We start from the raw sequence: 19,038 nt of genomic DNA, 5'->3' as shown, positions 1-19,038 counted from the left end.
CATCTAAAAATAAAAATAAAATAAAAATCAATGTTATAAAAGTCTCTTCCATTAGCGTCATAAAAGTTAAAAAATAATTTCTTTCCCAAGCATCTTTTACACAATTGTTGGTTTTGTAGAAAAGCTCAGAATTATTGGCTCTGGATTTTTGATTTCTTTAGGCATTTTCATCCAGAGGCCTTCACTTGGCATATGGTGGTTTTGGGTGATGCTCCTAGACTCCCTTTTAGATATGCCCATATTTGGCATGCTTTCAAAATGGAGATATTGTTCATAATCTGGAAAGATCACAATGATGTTTTATTCTCTCACAGTTTTTTTGATATTTATGTTGCGATGTAGTCTAAAGCACGTATATGTAATAACATCATGATGCAGATCCAAGTACAAACTGATAAAGTCACGCTGGAAGTGGCTCACCTGCAGAAGCTACTTGCTCACTAGGGAAATGCCCCTTGTACGGTTGCTCGAGTACCTCTAGATGCTTTATCCAGTGACTGCACTCCTCCTCACAGTCGTCAGAGAAGTTGGAGCAATTCTGCTCGCCACTCACAAACCCCCAAGTGACAGCCTCATTGCCGCTCTCCCAATGGTGGCTTTGGTGGCTATCGCCACTCAGCCTCGCCTCCTCGAAGGTTAGGCTTGGGTTGCTCCCCGATGGCTCCCCCTGCTACGGCTGATGCGGGTTGGCCAACTGCTCACCATGACCCTAAGTGGGCATTCCCCCGGTTGGATTTAGCCATTTCTTCTCCCAGGACTGAGGAAGATAAAGATAAAGACAAAGATGATGCTACTATTGACGGTTGGGCTCCCCCTGAGCCAACCAATGACCCCAAGGATTTTTGGAGTTCTAATGACAATGACCCTCCTTCGACTAGCACTGCTCTTGTAGCTTGAAGTTTTTTTTTTTTTTTTCTGTTTATATATGCTTTTTGATGAATAGTTGATCTCCAGTCTTAGGCCGTTTGAACTCACGGGGTGATCCTCTATCCCCCAACCTTTTTTTTGTGAATATGTATCTTTAAAGTTTTAATTTAATGCTAAAAGGCCTATTCATCTAAAATCAAATAAAATTCAATGTTATAAAAGTCTCTTCCATTAGCGTCATAAAAGTTTAAAAATAATTTCTTTCCCAAGCATCTTTTACACAATTGTTCTTCCAACTGATAAATAATAACAGTTTAATTATTGTACGTGACCCATTTGATTTTGTTTATTTATGGATAAGACCCATCTACGTGGATAAATATCAGAATCCTCTCAATTCAGACGAGTCGGTCAATCCAAATAAGATACGCATAACCATCCCAATCCCAACTACTATAAATTCCAAACAATTCCCCAACCACACTCAAATCCGAGCACCATCAAATTCACAGGAAAGAGAATCCAATTTTATCCTACTCCGTTCGGATTTGATCTGAATTCGTCAGGGAGGAGTCGAGTACCAAATTACCAAATTTGATCTGCATTTCCTAGGGAAGAAAAATTGATCAGCAGCCATGGGAAAGGAAGAAGGAGATTTCAAGCTGGTGGGATACAAAAACTTTGTCCGCCACAATCCCATGACCGACCGGTTTGCGGTGAAGAAATTCCACCACATCGAGTTCTGGTGCGGCGATGCCACAAACACTTTCAGGCGCTTTTCATGGGGTCTCGGCATGCGATTGGTCGCCAAGTCCGACCAGACAACGGGCAATCAGACCTACTGCAGCTTCGCCATAAAGTCCAATGATCTGCAATTCGTGTTCACGGCGCCCTACTCTTCAAACATAGACCAAACAAATTCGAAACCGCCTCATCCGGCCTTCAATGCGGAAGAATCCCGGCGATTCTTCGAAAAGCACGGCCTGGCCGTTAGGGCTGTGGGAGTTCTCGTGGAAGACGCTGCGCAAGCCTTCGAGAGAAGCGTCGATGGCGGCGCTGTTGGAGTATTGGAGCCTAGGGTTTTGATCGACGAAAGGAGCGGGGGGAAAGTCTGCATATCGGAGATTAAGCTTTACGGAGATGTAGTTCTGCGATATGTGAGTAATTCGGGCTATGAAGGCCCTTTTTTGCCCAATTATGAGGCAGTTCAGTCCGTGCCCTTGTCCTACGGGATCGTGAGATTGGATCATGCCGTGGGCAATGTGGAAGTGCTGGAAGACGCTATTTCGTATGTTGCGAAGTTTACGGGATTCCATCGCTTTGCGGAATTTACAGCAGACGATGTTGGGACTGCCGAAAGCGGGCTCAATTCCATGGTTTTGGCCAGCAATAATGAGATGGTGTTGCTGCCGATGAACGAGCCTGTGTATGGGACTAAGAGGAAGTCTCAGATTCAAACTTATTTGGAGCACAACGAGGGCCCCGGCCTTCAGCATCTTGCTCTTTTATGCGTTGATATATTCTCCACCCTCAAGGAGATGCGCCAGAGGAGTGAGCTTGGAGGGTTTGACTTTATGCCCAAGCCTCCGCCTACTTATTATAAGAACTTGCGGAACAGGGTCGCTGATGTGTTGACAGAGAAACAGATGGAGGAGTGCGAGGAATTGGGGATTTTGGTTGATAGGGACGATCAAGGAGTGCTCCTCCAGATTTTCACAAAACCCCTTGGGGATAGGTACGTAATCTAGTTTTTTCTTTTTAAATTTAGCATATCCTTCACGTTGTCATCTCCTGCTGTCAAGATTTTGTAATTTTTTAAAACATTTGTGTGGATAATTTCTTGCTGGAACAATAAGTTCATTAATGTGCTTTCCTAATAACTGGTTTTCATTTTTTTCCACTGATTTCAACTGTGAACATTTCCCTTTGGCAAATACTCAACATTCTATAGCTCAGAGCCACTGAAGGATATCCGCACTGATAAATTGATGCAGGGCTTAAGCCCCCGCCTTATATTTTATGGTGATTGGACTGTATGCCTTCTCCAAGTGTTTAAAGCAATGGTTGCTTGACTAATATAGGGCTCACTTTCACAAATCATTAAATGAATTCCACAATTACAAAACTCAACATTCCCTTTCTATTTTTTCCACTGATTTTAACTGTGAACATTTCCCTTTGGCAAATACTCAACATTCAATAGCCCAGAGCCACTGAAGGATATCCGCACTGCTAAATTGATGGCAGGGCTTAAGCTCCCGCCTTATATTTTATGGTGATTGGACTGTATGCATTCTCCAAGTGTTTAAAGCAATGGTTGCTTGACTAATGTAGGGCTCACTTTCACAAATCATTAAATGAATTCCGCAATTACAAAACCATGCTACTGTGGTAGCTACATTTCTCCCTCTCTTCTGCCCTTCTGCTCTGGGTGGAGCGAGAAGTTAGGATATTTGCTGCTACATCTCCAGAAAATCCGGTGGGCTATTAGGTTTAAACATTGTGGTAAATTTCGGTCCAGGGTGGTATGTAGGACCCTAGATAATTTTCAACCATGTAAAGCTAATTTTTACAACTTTCTCTTTCCTGTTTTTCCTTTCCCACAAGTACAATATTTTGTCGGTGTTTTTTGAATTAGCAACATTTCACCCTAAAGTTAAAAAGTAAATGGATGAAAACTAATTACAAACAAATCAAGCCTGTTTTCACAAGCCTTAGATTTTTTCATGTAACTTTGGATTTTTTTAAATCTTCCTATCCCTTGGTTTTGTGGGGAGTTGCATGTCATGACTTTTTTACCACAATAGCCTGGTTAAAACCTGATGTGTTATCTCTGGGACTGGTTACTTCATCCTGGCGTACAGGATGCTCTGGATCCAATTTGGTATTTATTCAGTCATAAATTAATTTATATACTATTGAACTAGCTTTTAGATCACTGAAGATGTAAGTGTTACCAGCTAGGACTTGTGCCTAGGGCCTCCCATTCGAAGTTAGCATACACTCCCATTGAGATACCAACTGCTTTGTTCTCCAGAGTGTGTTTCTTCCAACACTGTGTTCATCTTAAAATAAGATAGGGTGTAACTGCAAAAGGGATAGAAGTAGCACAGTTCAATATCAAATTAAATGATTTATTGGAAATAACTGTCTCTTAACTGTCTCTTAAAAAACAAAAAAGTTGTAATTCCGTTCTGTTTTTGTTCTGTGAAACATTAAGGGGGGTTTCTGTTTGGAAAGGCCTTCTGTTCATTTGTTCATTAAGGAGGTTTGGTTTGGTTTTATTAGCTTTGTTTCTTTCCTGATACAATCAAGGATTTACAGTTGTAATAACCTTTGAGTTATGATTGTGTGTGTAGGCCAACAATTTTTATTGAGATAATCCAACGTTTGGGCTGCATGTTGACTGATGAACATGGGAAGGGCTATCAAAAGGGTGGATGTGGAGGATTTGGGAAAGGCAACTTCTCTGAACTTTTCAAATCCATTGAAGAATACGAGAAGACTCTTGAAGGGAGAACTCAGGTTCAGGCATAGTGTAGGTAGAAGACAGTCCTGAAAGAAGACACTCCTTTGTGTTGGACATCTAGTGAAAGTATAGAGTACAAAGTTCAGAATATAAAACAATGAAGCAGGTATTGAGTTCGGTACTTTTGAAAATATTGCACAGTATATGGTCTTACATAGTTACACACTGTGTAGCTGTACGATAAGATGCCTGTGCATTAAAGACATAAAATGCTATAATTTGAATCCACAGGCATTTAGCTTTGAGTATGTTCTGTGTACGTAAAGGTCATGGCCATATTTGATTGTAGATTTAATAATTTATGATCATATGGTTTTGCAGATATACACACATAGTAGTTGTACAATGAGATGCCTGTGCACTAGAGACATGAAATGCTATAATTTGAATCCACAGGCATTTGGCTTTGAGTATGTTCTGTGTACCTAAAGGCCATGGTCAGATTTGATTTTAGATTTAATAATTTATGATAGTATTATCTTAAATTTATTATTGTTAATTGTGAAATTTGCTTGTCAAACTAAAGGCCACATGATCCATAAGTATCCGATTGAGTGGATTCCTTTGTATTTTGTGTTCTTTATGAATTGGTGATGTTGGTGACTAAGTCCAATGCTTTATGATTCAGATTTTTGTGATTCTATACATTACATTCTATACATTACAACATTTGTGAGTTCTTCTCTTCTTGAATCAATTTGAATTAATGCCTTTCTCCACCGTCCAGTGTGTTGATTTACAAAATTACCATTGTTGGTCTACAAAATTACTGTTCTTTCCATAGAGCTGTATCAATGTATCCCACCTTTTTAGCATCATGCTTAAAGTTTAGAACTTACTGTTTAATTTTTTTGAATTAATTGCTTATATGAATCTCAAATGTATGATATGATATGATATGATAGATTTTAATGACGTCCACGAGACTAAAGTAGTCTATGGGAACCATGCAATCACCCTCCCGAGTCAGGAGCGGAACTAGTCAATTGTAAAGTTTTGGTTAACTTTTCTCTCCTTCTTTGAAGTTTGGTAATCAAATCTGCTGCTCTCTTCACTTGATCTTCCTCGAATAAATAGTTGAAATCCTTGTTCTACAGTATGTTTGTATAACCAAATCTGATCTCATTGTAAGCTAGGCACTCCTTGACAAAGTGTTGCTCTGTCTCGACTGTTCTCATATTACAAATGAACATGTTTTGTCTGCCCACTCTTTCTTTGGAACTTGCCACCGACCAGTTTCACATCACAGCTGATGTGAACTAGTTCTAAGTTGTGCCATCAACATTTTTGCTTTCCAATTAATAGGTGCTCTTAGATAGGCCTTTTTCATCATGACTAGAAGTGGGATTAAATTCTTTAATGTAATAAGATTTTCTCCGCCCTATGTGTCTTGTCCACAGAATATTGCGAAATTTTTCATTGACAAACTTCTTTATTTCTGTAATGTTATCCGGGCAAGTTTGGATGTTGATATCCCATTTTCGCATCCATTTGTCATTTTGCTTCATCCATGTGCTTTTCCGCCTCACAAGTTTTTCCTCTATGATCAACTTGGGCCAATGATGTGTTTCCAGACCTTGGGTTTTCTTTAAATAGCTTATCATCCGGACCAAAGCAACGGCTTCTAATGGAAAGGAACCCACCTCCGCCAAAAGGATCTCATACGGAATTGTGGTCTTGACTTTAAGATTGCATGTGATGAAGTGTTTTTGAATTCTTTCTACTTGCCGCCATTTTTGTTCGGACATACTACCTCTCCACACTTCACATCCGTATAGAATAACTGGAGTGACCAGCAAACCAAAAAGAGTTTTCATGGTCGTCCAATCCCATGATTTTGCATTCCTACACTTGTTTTGTAAAGAGTATAACGCCTTCCCGCCCCCTTGGATCCTTTTTGATTTGCAAGTATCCTAGTTGAGTTTGTTATGAAAATCGATGCCCAAGTATTTGTACTCTTCCACAATCTCAAGTGGGCTATTTTCAAACAGAAACTCGTCTTGTATGCCCCTATTCTTCTTCAGCGAGAAGATCATAATTTTGGTTTTGCTAGTGTTAACTTGCATTCCTACTTCTTGACAAAAATTTTCTAGTGCTATCAAGTGCTCTTTCAAACCTTTAGCTGTTCTAGCAAGAATTATGAGATCGTCCGCATATAAGAGCAATCTTATCACAAAGTGGGCCAGCGGCATCTTCTCACCATTGGTCTTGTTTATCCACTCTTCTAACTTGTCAATATAGAGCCCAAATAATGTAGGAGATAGCGGACACCCTTCCTTAACCCCGATGTTGCTGTCAAAATCTTTTGATAGCCCTTCTGTCGTTCTGATTTTAGCTTTGACTTGCTCATATAATTTGTAAACCGCTGACCTAAGTTCTTTAGGAACCTCCAACTCTTTCATTCTATCCCATAATTTATGACGTGGCACTGTGTCAAATGCTTTTTTAAAGTCCATGAAACAACAAAAAGCCTTGTTCCCCGGAGTGTCCCAAACTTTCTCAATCAAGTGTCTAAGAGTGATGTCGTGATCTATAGTAGAGTGTTTCGGTCTAAAGCCTGCTTGCCCTTTTGCACGTTTGCCTTCTGTTTCAGCCTAGTTGTTGATTTTTTGTTCTACCAAGTTGCCAAATAACTTGCCAAATAGTGGATTGATCATGATGGTTCGGTAATTAGAAGGATTGTTTATATCTCCACTTTTGTGGAGTGGGATCACCACACTTGTTGTCCATTTTATAGGGAAACCTTCTCTATTGACACTGTTGAAAATTTTAGTGATGTGTGGTGTGATGGTTTCAGCACTCCATTTTAAGTATTCAGCTTGAAGCCCATCTATATCTTGCGCTTTACCAGCAGCTAACCTCCTTATGCCTTGAATAATATCCATTTCGCTGAATAACTCCCCTGTAGTCTTTGTTTCTATGGTTCTACATTCTCTTAGATCACACTCGTAGAGAGTCTTGGCATATACCAGCCATTTGGTTCTTGTTATGTTGTTCTCTATCTGCGTTTTTCTCTGCTGAAGCTCTTTCCAAAACTTTCTGGGGCTGTTTTTACCAAGATTAATCAACTCGATTCTTCTCTTGTTTAGATACTCTTCTTTCTTCTTTTTAATTAGCTGATCATACTCCTTTCTACTTTCTCTATTTATGTTCTTTTTCCAATTTCTTTTTGCTGTTTTGCATTCCTCATCAAACCACGGATTGGCCAGAAAAGTGTTCTTGGCTTCTCTTGTGGCCCTAGATCTTTTACACTCCTTCAGTGCTTTAATGATAGTAAGAACAAGATTATCCTTGTCCATGAGATGTTGTTTATCAGACTCGGAATGGTTTCCCAGAACCCTAGACAGCCGCAAAAGAGAGTTCTGGAAAGTAGCATGATTTTCTTGTGTCATTAAAACTTTGCCAATCAGAATCATCTTCCTCTTTTGTAAAAGTTTTGGGACAATATGTTGATTTTTAAAGTGAGTGGCCACCCTTATCAAGATGGGGTTATGATCAAATTTTAGCTCCATGAGGCAATCCTCTATCTCAAAGTTAATTATCTTTGTGACATATTCTTGCGAGCATATTACATAATCAACTACACTTTGTCCATTGTATCTTTTGCGTGTGATTCCACCTGATTTAGGCCACTTTTCCAAACCATTACATATGACCATGTTATATAGGCAGCATAAGCCTAGTAATTCAGCACCAAAATGATTAATCTTTCCCATGCTATCTTGTGAAGATCTTTCCCATTTTTGTGTCCCTTCTTCTTCAAGCCAAACTGGGTCTTTGCTTTCATTGTAACTCTCTTTAAGATTGAGAGTTTGGTTGTTTGCTGTTTTAGCATTGAAATCCCTTATTATCATTATTTCCTTTAAAGAGCTAAAGGCTGCTATGTCTTTTTTGAGTGCAGCGAACAGGTCTTCTCGATCCAATCTATGCTTTTTATACATTTTTGGGCCTTTTGGGGCGAAGTAACAGACAACCACCCTTGTAAAAATCTGATTCTTTGTTATTTTTATCCAAAGATACTGCTTGTTTACATCTTCTTTCTCTAAGTTTACAAATTTGCTCAAGTTTCTTTTATTAGAATGGTGATGCCTCCATGCCCCTTACCATTATCTATCTTCTCGTTCCACAGTGATACCTTCTTATACCCTTCAAAATCTGGAACCCTACATCCATCATGCTCATGAGTCTCGGTAAGCATAATGATGTCATTATCTTTAGCTGTCGACTCTAACCCAGATCCTCTTCTCCAAGAATAACCTCTACAGTTCCAGCTAACTATAGTTAAATGTTCCTGGGTGGGCCCGAGTTCCTATTTATTGCGTGCGATTTTGTCGCTGATTTGGGCTTTGCCATTTTGTAGCCACGCTCACTTGCCGTTTTCTCTTGCCATTTTCACTTTTTCCCATTCCTTCCTCTTTTCTTCTTGCTGAGTTACAGTGAGGTCATCATCGAGATATATGTGTGTGCCTCTAAGAAACTTCTGCTTGCTGAAAATGTTGTTTTTATCTCCTGTATTCCTCATTGTCACTCTAACATGTTTGTCTTTGCCTCCTCTAGTCCATTTTCCGATTCTTTGTGCTTGTATGGTTGTTCCATGCCAGTCTAATTGGTTTTTAAAGAAGTCTTTAACTAAATCCGTTGTTTTCTCCTGTTCTCCATAGTCTCGTAGCCCTTTGATGACGATATTTGCTGCTTTCTCATTTCTTTCTTTTTCCTCTCTAATCTGTCTCTGAACTTGTTTTTCTATGTTGTCAATAGGAGTGTTTGCTGGTCCCTTTACTATGTTAGCCCATGATCTAACTTCTTCGATTTGTTCTCTGAGTTGATTATCTTTTATTTCCATATTGGCCATAGCATCTTGTATATTTTTCATTTGCGGATTTTTGTCTCCTTCCGTAGCCTCTCCTCCTCCCGTAGTACTTGCTGCTGTCCTCTTTTCTCCTACTTCTTTCTTTAACAATATTAATTCATATTCTCCTTTTTCCATATTAAATTGCAATTTTTGAATTTGTTCTCTAAGTGACTTTACCTCCGCTGCCAATTTCCAGTTATCCTCAGTAACTCTTTTCATTGTGATACTTTCTATTTGGCTCCTCTCTTCAAGTGCCCACACCCTTTCCTTCATAGCTACCAAATCATTCACAAAGATGTCTGGATACCACGTCATAGGTGTCCTTGTGGGGCTGTAATTATTTGGCAGCCCATCTTCCACTGTGTCTATCACTTGAGAATTATTTGTCTTCCCTTTACCGTTAATATCTTTGATATTATCAAACCACTTAATTATTTCAGAGATTTCAGTCGGCCTTAAATTTATTTCTCCCTCCCTTGCGTTGTCTGAGGTATGTGGAATCGGTTTCGGAAGTAAAGCTGCTAACTTCCCTCTTTTTGCATTTTTCAACTTTCGTATCTTTCTCCGCCTAATTATTCTTTTATATTGCTTGGCATTCACATAGGTGTAGTTTCCTCCTGTGGGTGGTCTACTGGCTTGTGAGAAGCTCAAAGTGTTTGTGGGTAAATTACCATTTGTCCCTCCAAGATTGAATGAACTCTCATGTCCGATTGAAGGTCCTGGAAGAATGAGGAAGCTCCCTTGATTCCACTTGATGATGCTGCTATGCATTAAACTATCCCCGTATGTTAGGACCAAGCCACTGTTACCAGAGATGTCATTGTGTTTCGTAGCTTCTCTCAGATTAGTTTGTTGTTCTGCTATTACAGGTGCCCTGACTATCAGATTCTCTGCCACCCTGTTACCGTCAAATCCTGTGTTTTGCAAAGTGGACCCACCTAGTTCTGGCTGTGCCTCTATTATGTCTGGTTGATCATTCAATGATACTTGTACAAGTATCTTCTCTGCAGATGTTTCTGTGATTTCCTCGTTTGTTCCTTCCGTGAGGACCATATTGTACCCACTGGTGCCTTGTTATAGATACTTTATGTTGTTTTACCGTTGTAAATTTAACACAGCCAAGAGAAGTAATAAAGAAAGCCTGAACAAGTGCAGACTAAAATGTAAGAGGTAAGAATAAGGGAAAAGGCGTACCTAGGATCTACCTGTTTGCCTATTGGAGTGTCTTCAAAAGGAACCGGACTGGAGCACACTGAAAGAGAGGAACACCATAGCAGACAAAATCCTCATCTGGAAACCCGCAAATATGGACCCACTAGTAATAGCAAAGCTTTTATCACTGGATGACTGGTCCCACTGGTTGCCAAGACTGCCGACCAAACCAAATCTGCCCCTGCACTAATTGCCGCTGTTGCCGGTCCTACCTTGACTGCTGCAGGCCCTACCTTCGCTTTCACCGCTGTAGAGAGACCGTCGTTCATGAGCTTGGCCCTACCGTCGTGAATACCTCCTCTGTTCACGAGCTGCAGACGCCCTCTGTCGACGAGCTGCAAACACCCATTGTCCACGAGCTGTCCACGAGCTGTTCACGACCTGCAGACGACCTTCCACGTTTGACGACCTTCGAAAACGCTGAGTGCTGAAATTTGGAAAAGTGCACTGGGGTTAGATATATACGTGGCGGTCTTAAAAGTGTTTGCAGGATGACGCGGCAGGGAGACTCTTGGTACATGAGGCCCGATGGCTGTCTACAAACAGTCTGGATTCTGACATCTCATCATCTGAAAATCTGAAAATGTTTAGGTCTTTTATATGCAAATCTGAAAATGTTTAGGTCATATTATATATGCAAAAGCCGATGGTACTCTTATGTTACCTTCAGTTATCATTCCTTTTAAAAGTTATCAACAAAGCTTGGCAATGAAAGACAAATAAATTATCCTGTTTGGACTATGGAGCATTGACTAAATGTGAAGGGTGAAGGGTGTTTTCATTCGAAGATAAAGAATGTGAAGAAATTTGCATTTCTTCAACTTTAAATGTGTCCAATTAAAAAATAAGTAGAAGGGAACAAAACAGGAAAGAGATCACACAATTGAACTCTGGGAACTTCTATATCAAATTGAGTACCAAAAATATTATCATTTATGTAAGTAAGAGTAAAAACATTTCTATATAAATTGGATTACCAATGTATTATATGGTTTAAGCTAAGAAAATTAAACATTATGTTTTTGATAAAATATTAAATGAGAAAAATGTAACAAAATAGACTAGAGATCTCACAAGCGAACTAATGTAAAATACCTCGGAAAATATGACACATTAAGTGCGTGCTGAAATCTTCTAGAAGAAATTGAGTAGCGATATATATGATCATTAATGCAAGCAAGAGCAAAAAAGTTTATATGTAAATTTGATTACCAATTCATTACATCTTGAAGCTAAGATATAAATTCAACATTTGAGCTTCTATGAAATGCCAAAGAATTACATAACATGTGAAATGGAAGTCAAAAACACTGAACAAGCCTGTAAATGGAATTAATAGAAGCCAAAAACACTGAGCAGAAGCTTATATATGTAACTATATATAGAAGTCGAAGCCAAAAACTTATATATAAAATTGTGCTGCAAACAAAATCATTAATGGAAGTGAAAAGCTTATATTATTTTGAGTGAGAATTCATCAAGTTCATGAAGATGAGAAAATGACACAGGTAAACAGCAACACAAGAAGAGGAAACAAAGTAATAAAAGTGGAAAACGTAAGTTAATATGCTGTATCGAATGCATATGGTGGACAGGATTAATAACACAGGGACCTTAAGAGTCAAGAGCAAGTAAAATAATCCTGAAGCATTACCAAAGGGCATCAAACAGCTGTACCCTCACTACATAAGCACTGATTTCAAAATGTACACATAATATTTTTCTGTAGACAATGCTGATATACTCTGTTTGACATAGAATACTAAAGTTGCACCTTTTTTATCATACATTTGACTTCCTAATTATTATTTTTTGGATGCTAAGATATCCAATCAAATTCTTGAAGTGTACATGCCTTGTCTAGCATTGGAAGTGCCATGTGGAGTATATGATCTCACTAGGTGCATTATTAATGACCATGCTAGCTGCTCAATGTTCTCTGAATTTATTTCATTTTATTTTTTTAATCGATAAATCTGGGATTTTTAGTTTATCACAGACTCGTATGGAGGTCTTAAAAGGGGAACCAACTCCGCAGCATGAATATGCACAGTCTAAGACAGCGAGCAGGGTAGCCCAACAGGGGCATAGGGATTGTGAGCAGAACAGCCCTTTGAGGGATCATAGCAACATCACAAACCTAATCGCCTGTTAACAGCCTTCGCCTGAATGTCAGCAGCATCAATGCTGAGGATCAAACCTGCAAGTATGTTGGATCAGCAAAGGTACAAGCCTGTGATCACATTGCCCCGTGGGTGTTTGAACATTGGTGGCCACAACCATAGATGTGAGTATTGCCGATTAATCGGCGATACGAGATAAAATCGCGATTTTTTGGGGCCGGCGATTTAGTCGCCCCAAAAATCGTGATTTTTTTTTGCAGATTTTTTCCAAAAAATCGCAGATTAATCGCCTAAAAAATCACCTGAAAATCGCGATTTGTTGCAAAAAAATCGCCCAAGCCCAGCAGTCACATAAAGTGACGAAAAAACACATTTTTTTCATTCTGTTTTTACATTGCTTAGGGCGTTTTGGAGAGGAGAGGATAGAGGAGTTCTTGGCAAGAAACAAGTGGAATCGAGTGCATTTGGAGGCCTTTTGATTCGATTTCTCCGTTACTAGGTAAGTGATTTGAATCTTTGTTTTTTATTTTTGCAAGAGATTGTATTTTTTTTTCTTGCATGTAAATGGATAAAAATACATTCCTAATTAGTTAGGAATGCATTTGATGAATGTAAGCAAGATTAAATGCATTCATTTGCATTTTTTTCCATTCTAGATCGAATTTATGCTAGAAATTTGCACTTTTTTGAAAAATTTGAAACCCTAGCAGCTAGTTTGTTTGAATGTTATTTGGATTTCAATTTATTAGCGCTGTTATTGGAATGTTGCTTGAATTCTTTGTTTAACTGTTAACTTTGATCTTGTTATAATTTATTTATAGTTTTTTTTAAAAATTTGTATGTGTAGGCAGCCCGCAACAATTTTAAATGGCAGACAAATGGCCATTGACTCCATGCCCCTCAGGCTACATTGGCACCAAGCCAAAGAAATGCGAGAGATCAGGCATGGAAATATGCCTATGAAGCACCCGATGAACCAACCAAAGTGATTTGCATTCGATGTGAAAAAGTAATATCCGGGGGCATTTACCGGTTCAAATACCACATCGCAGGGATCTCAAAACATGATACGAATCCTTGTGAGAGTACAATAGAAGAAATAAAAAGGTTTGCAAATGCTTTGCTCGCAGCTGGAGAGCAAAAAAAATTGCAAAGAGAGCGGAATAAATTGCATGTCAGGGCAGCCATAGCAAAGACTCAAGGCAGTTTCGTTGATGTTCAGGAGGAGGAGGCAGCCATTGAGAGCATAGCTGGCTCTTATCGTGGGCCGCGTGTCCACAAACAGGGTGGTTTTTCTTTCACGAATTCCGCTTCCACTCCCACTCCTACATGTCCTAGCACTTCCACACCATCATGATCAGCAGGTGCTTCTGGGATAGGGAGCTATTTTGTGCCGAGGCACAAACCTAGTGCACAACCTTCATTAGAGGCCACTAGATGGAATAAGGAGGTCCATGACTAGTTGGACAATGCACTAGTAGATTTCTGGGTTTTCAACAACCTTCCTATTAGTGTTGTTGACAGTTTCTATTGGGAGGCTTTGGCCACAGGCTTGACAGTTGTAGGAAAGGGGTACAAGTCCCCTTCTCGTTTTGTGTTGGGTGGCAGGTAAGCGAATAATTTTATTACACTCGATTTCCTTTTAATTTTTAACTTTTTACTTAGTTCTAAATTTTAATTAATTTATCTAGAAATTAGAATGTTGATTACTAAAGTCTAAATCAATTTTAAATTACTAAGAATCTAAGACATAACTAAATTTTGTTTTTGTAGGCTTATTGGAAATGCTGTTGAGAGGGCCAAAGCATTTGTTGAGGAACAGAAACAAGAATGGACAAAATTTGGTTGCACCATTATTTCTGACGGGTGGACGGATGGGAAGAGCAGGACCATAATTAATTTTTTGGCATTGTGAATTTCACAAGAAGAATTTTTAATAGTTTGATATTTTTGAAAAGTTGGAAACTAATTAGTATTTTCTTTTACAATTGGCAGGAAAACTCCTACAGCAGAGGCACCCCACTCTCTCTTGGACCCCGTGTGCAGCACATGTCCTTGACCTTCTTTTGGAGGACATGGGCAAACTTGAGTGGGTCACTCCAATTTAAGAGGATGCAAGGCGGGTGACAAAATACATATACAATCACCCATGGGTCCTTGGCCTGATGAGAGAGCACACTAATGGCAAAGAAATTGTCAGGCCTGCCGTCACAAGGTTTGCAACGATTTTTTTGACATTGCAAAGCATTCTCAATAATTTGGCTTCTTTGAAGCAAATGTTTGTTTCCAAAAAATGGCTTGCTTCCACATTTTCAAAGAAGAGTGAAGGAGAGAATGTTGTGTGGATTGTGTTTGATAAATATTTTGAAGATAACGCTGATGAAATAGTAAAGGTAACGACAAAACTTTAAGTTTTAGTTTACATTTTACAACTTTATAACATACTAAGTTTGTAACTCAAGTAAATAATAATTTTGTAACTTGTCAATTAATTTCAAATTTATATTGCAGGTGTCTGGGCCTTTAGTCAGAGTTCTGCGTTTGGTTGATGAAGACCAAACGCCAATGGATGAACTATATGAGGCCATGGACAAGGCCAAAGAATCTGTCAAAAATTACTACAAGGGGGAAAGCATCAAATATGAACCCATTTGGCAGATCATTGATAGAAGGTGGAATAATTAGCTCCACCAACCCATTCATGTAGCAGGATATTTCCTCAACCCACGTTTTAGGTATACCGTAAGCTCATTCTTACTCAAATTTAAGTTAACGAAGACTTGAGTTCATTTTGCTTTCGTAGGGTGTTGGGTGTGTACTAAAATTGCAAGACTTATTTGTTTTTGGTTTTTGGTTTTAGGGCTGATGGTACATATGCAGATCCTGATGGAGAGGTCATCAGAGGCCTAAGTGAGTGCGTCGAAAAGATGGTAACCAGCGAGGAAACAAGAGATAAAATCATCGCTGAGCAAGAGATCTTCACTTCAGTAGGGGGCAAGGTGTTCTCCACTTCTCTCTGCAAGAGAGCAAGGCTTACACAAACCCCAAGTAATACATTTGCAAACTTCTGAATCTCAAATGCTAAATTAACATTTATGTTTCACTTTTTGTTGTCTATTATTATTTTCAAACTTGTACAATTTTTGTGATGCAGTGGCTTGGTGGACCACTTGGGGTGCAAGCACTCCAAATCTTGCAAAATTTGCTCTCAGAATCCTATCACAGCCTTGCAGCGCATCACATTGTGAGTGCAACTGGAGTTTGTTTGAGGCCATCCACTCAAAAAAGAGAAACAGGTTGTCCCAAAAGAGGATGAATGACATGGTCTATGTGCAATATAATCTTAAATTGCGCATGAAAAAGGCACAACAAGATCCTCCTGGGCCAATCGATTTGGATGAGATAGATCCTTATTATGATTGGACGGCACAGGAGCAGGCTCCCTTATTTACACAGGAGGACATCTCCAATTTGGAGAGGGAGGCCGCGGAGGAGGAAGGGGGTGGAACTGGATATGACATCGATTTGGATGACATCGAGGAGGGCAATGATGAGGATGATGACATTGAGCTTACTGCAGAGGACCTTGACATCTTGCGCGCAACGAATGTGGAGCTACCGACATCTAGTTCTATAGCTACACCATCTCCTGCATTGGCACAGACACAAACACAGGCACAAACCCTGCGGGGTTCTAGTTCTAGAGCTTTACCCTCTCCCGCACTCGCTAGTAAAGCGACTGGGAAGAGGAAGATGTAGTCCTGTATTTGACATTTGTACTTATTTGTAGTCATGTTGATGTGCTTATTTGAACTCTTTACATTTGACACTTTATTTATGAGAATACTTCTCATGTGTTGTGAACTTGTTAGTTGTTAGTAATTTACAACTTGTCACTACTTACTTGTTAGTAATTTACCGATTAATAACTCTTTTAGCATTGATATATATCTAAACATGATTGTTTCTTATGTATTGTTAGTAATTAAGTCATTAGATGCAAAAAAACATTGAATTTTGTAAAAAAATCGCATTTTTTATTAAAATTTAGTGGTTTTTTAGTTCCCGACTTTTTCCCCGATTTTTTCCCGATTTTTCCCGATTAAACTTTTTCAGGCCTAGTCGATTAATCTCCTCAGGTGATTTTTACATCAATGGCCACAACAACACCTCCACTAGGTAACAATCATCACACTATGGGATGAACCCAATGTTTTGCTCAAATCGAAATGTAAGATGTTTAATCAAATGTATTATTCAATTTTTTTTGATTGTAACTGTCCAGTTAAGCTGCGAAGGATTTGGACAATGAAACATCTCTCCTTTGAGAACTACTGCCTGTGCATAATCCCATTAGAGTTTAATTGTAAATTGTAATTATACTGTAACACATTATTAACCTCCAAAATGTATCTTCAATTGTCATATTGACTTAGAAAAGTATTTGAAATTACAAGACTTTTATGGTGGGTCTATTCATGTTATTTATATCCGTGTGTGTGTCACAAGAAGTGCTATATTCATGGAAACAATGAAGAATAAAATGCTGTGGTTGAGCATCATGGATTTGAAGAGGAAATTTTGATAATCTAATGCAGGAGAAACAATGCTAATAGAATCTTGATGTCATAATTTCCCCTGCCTCATATGCAAATTGAAGAATTTGCTTGGGTTGGCCAGATTGCGAACAAATATGACTGTTGCATAAGTAGACACAATTTGGCAAACTGTAATAGTGATTCCCCTAAAGCTCGGGAGAGTAAGCTGGATAATATGTAAGAGAAAGATTCATATAATGGAGTCCTGACTTTTACTTGCTTAAAATCATGAAAACAAAACTGCAACCAGTTATCCTTTATGTGTTCTCTGTTTGCATATTGCATGTTTTGTCCTCCAAATTGTCAATGTTGTTATTAGAGGTGCTGCATGGAAATGTTTTTGAAGTTGTGGCACTTTTTAGAAGAGAGATTACAAAATTACAATTCTGTGATATTGTGAAGCATATGAGTCCCTATAGTTATTACCTGAGATGATACCATTTCTTTGTTTTGTTTAGAGTTACCATACCAGTTTATATAGTTTTATGGGATTGAATTCTTGATAGGATAATGTTAGTTTTTTAAAGTTTAAATAGCTTACTTGCACTTGGACATTATAGGCTTCATGTAAGCACAATGAAAACTTGTCAATATTTTTTTCCTTGCTAGTAGTATATTTGTCACACAGAGAAGTAGTAATATGTTAGCTCCTTAAGAATTTGGGAATGCTGTGATACAATAGAATTGCAATATAGCAGCGCTCACAAAGCATATAGCTTTTTGTAATTCATATAATATTATATTGTAGCATGTAAATATCAAAGAGCCCCATCAAATGACGTATGGCTGAGTAGAAGCAATAAAAATTCCTTTATGTTAATATCAACTCGAGCATATAATAAATTAAGGCACAATTCATGCCAAGAATTTTAAAGTTGTGAAAATGAGTAAGTTTGGTTAACAAGGTTACTTACAATATAATAATAATGAATAATTTACCTCTGAGCACCAAGAAAATATGATATTCTGGGTTCACAATGTTCATTTACCTCTGAGCACCAATAAATTGTGATAGATTGAAAATATGATATAATTTACCTACATAATTCCATCGTGCATTGCCTTTGACCATTGGTGTGAAGAGAGTAATTTTCAGGAATTCTCCGACGGTGAGGAGGGAATCAGCATGCTTTTGCAGCTTGGGTGTGAGGCAATGATCAGATACAAAGGCAAATAGGACAGTTTGAGTGTGAGTTGAAGTGAATTGAAATAAGACTCGGACTGAAGTCAAGGAACTAGCAAAATGAGGCCACTGCTTGCACCACTAAATGCAAGCTTATTGCTGCACATATTTTGCCAAACATGTGAGAGCCCAGTACCACATTCTTCTACCATAATTTGTATTTCTAGTCAGTTTCAACGGGAAATTCTTCTTGTATGCTAGGCGATTTGTATGTTGGTTGTATACTCACAGAATTGCCACTGTTGTTAAGAGGTCCTGGGCATTGCAAACTTATTGTGAATATCACATAAGGGTATGTCATTTGGTTTCAAAAGTAGTTGATGTATAGCAGCAGTTGAAGTAATGTTGTATACTGAAATCTGTTGATATATATATGACTAGTCGAATATATATATATATGTGTGTGTGTGTGTGTGTGTCCTTAAAACATTCATAAAACAAACTTAATATGTATCGGGCTTTGTCCTGAAGATTATCGGGGCTTTGTATCTGCCACCGATCACAATATAACTTGTTATGTATACTGCTGAAATACATTGTTAATAATCGGTTGTGATTACTAGTTGTTAAGTCATGCCTACGTAGAGACATGACCCTACGTGACCAAAGTAGAGTCACCTTTGCACTTATATATATGTGGCAAGTAAATCACTGAGATTAACATCGATCTACGG

The 19,038-nt window shown here is 38.6% G+C and overlaps 2 protein-coding genes and 1 long non-coding RNA gene across 4 annotated transcripts; all 3 read left to right on the top strand.

The window, feature by feature from the left end:
• The first annotated feature begins 1,353 nt into the window (after positions 1-1,353).
• On the top strand, positions 1,354-4,881 carry PDS1 (4-hydroxyphenylpyruvate dioxygenase). The gene is made up of 2 exons (XM_089817761.1): positions 1,354-2,602; positions 4,227-4,881. Exons 1-2 carry the CDS (start codon positions 1,503-1,505, stop codon positions 4,402-4,404), a joined length of 1,278 nt encoding a protein of 425 aa, XP_089673887.1. The 5' UTR covers positions 1,354-1,502; the 3' UTR covers positions 4,405-4,881.
• A 7,612-nt stretch (positions 4,882-12,493) lies between these two features.
• Positions 12,494-13,592, top strand: LOC149576534 (uncharacterized). The gene is made up of 3 exons (XR_016361763.1): positions 12,494-12,747; positions 12,986-13,082; positions 13,431-13,592. It is a non-coding gene; the product is annotated as an uncharacterized LOC149576534 (long non-coding RNA).
• Positions 13,593-14,356: 764 nt separating this feature from the next.
• LOC149576533 (uncharacterized) lies at positions 14,357-16,449 on the top strand. 2 transcript variants are annotated; one of them, XM_089817768.1, is made up of 4 exons: positions 14,357-14,976; positions 15,095-15,318; positions 15,464-15,631; positions 15,738-16,449. In XM_089817768.1, exons 3-4 carry the CDS (start codon positions 15,511-15,513, stop codon positions 16,340-16,342), a joined length of 726 nt encoding a protein of 241 aa, XP_089673894.1. In that variant the 5' UTR covers positions 14,357-14,976; positions 15,095-15,318; positions 15,464-15,510; the 3' UTR covers positions 16,343-16,449. The 2 variants fall into 2 exon arrangements, with proteins under 2 accessions (XP_089673894.1, XP_089673901.1); XM_089817775.1 differs by lacking the exons at positions 14,357-14,976; positions 15,095-15,318 and having other exon boundaries at positions 15,381-15,631.
• Positions 16,450-19,038: the final 2,589 nt, after the last annotated feature.

The sequence above is a fragment of the Cupressus sempervirens genome, chromosome 1 (assembly GCF_028749045.1).
Source record: "Cupressus sempervirens isolate cs-2001-9-10 chromosome 1, ASM2874904v1, whole genome shotgun sequence".
NCBI classification, from domain to species: domain Eukaryota; kingdom Viridiplantae; phylum Streptophyta; class Pinopsida; order Cupressales; family Cupressaceae; genus Cupressus; species Cupressus sempervirens.
Note: the sequence above shows the minus strand (reverse complement) of the source record. Positions and strands in the feature narration are given on the sequence as shown.

Coding starts and splice junctions, on each gene's coding strand:
- PDS1 (XM_089817761.1), top strand. CDS start 1,503: ATGGGAAAGGAAGAAGGAGATTTCAAGCTGGTGGGATACAAAAACTTT. Junction 2,603..4,226: donor ACAAAACCCCTTGGGGATAG/GTACGTAATCTA, acceptor TTGTGTGTGTAG/GCCAACAATTTTTATTGAGA.
- LOC149576533 (XM_089817768.1), top strand. CDS start 15,511: ATGGTAACCAGCGAGGAAACAAGAGATAAAATCATCGCTGAGCAAGAG. Junction 15,632..15,737: donor AAGGCTTACACAAACCCCAA/GTAATACATTTG, acceptor TTTGTGATGCAG/TGGCTTGGTGGACCACTTGG.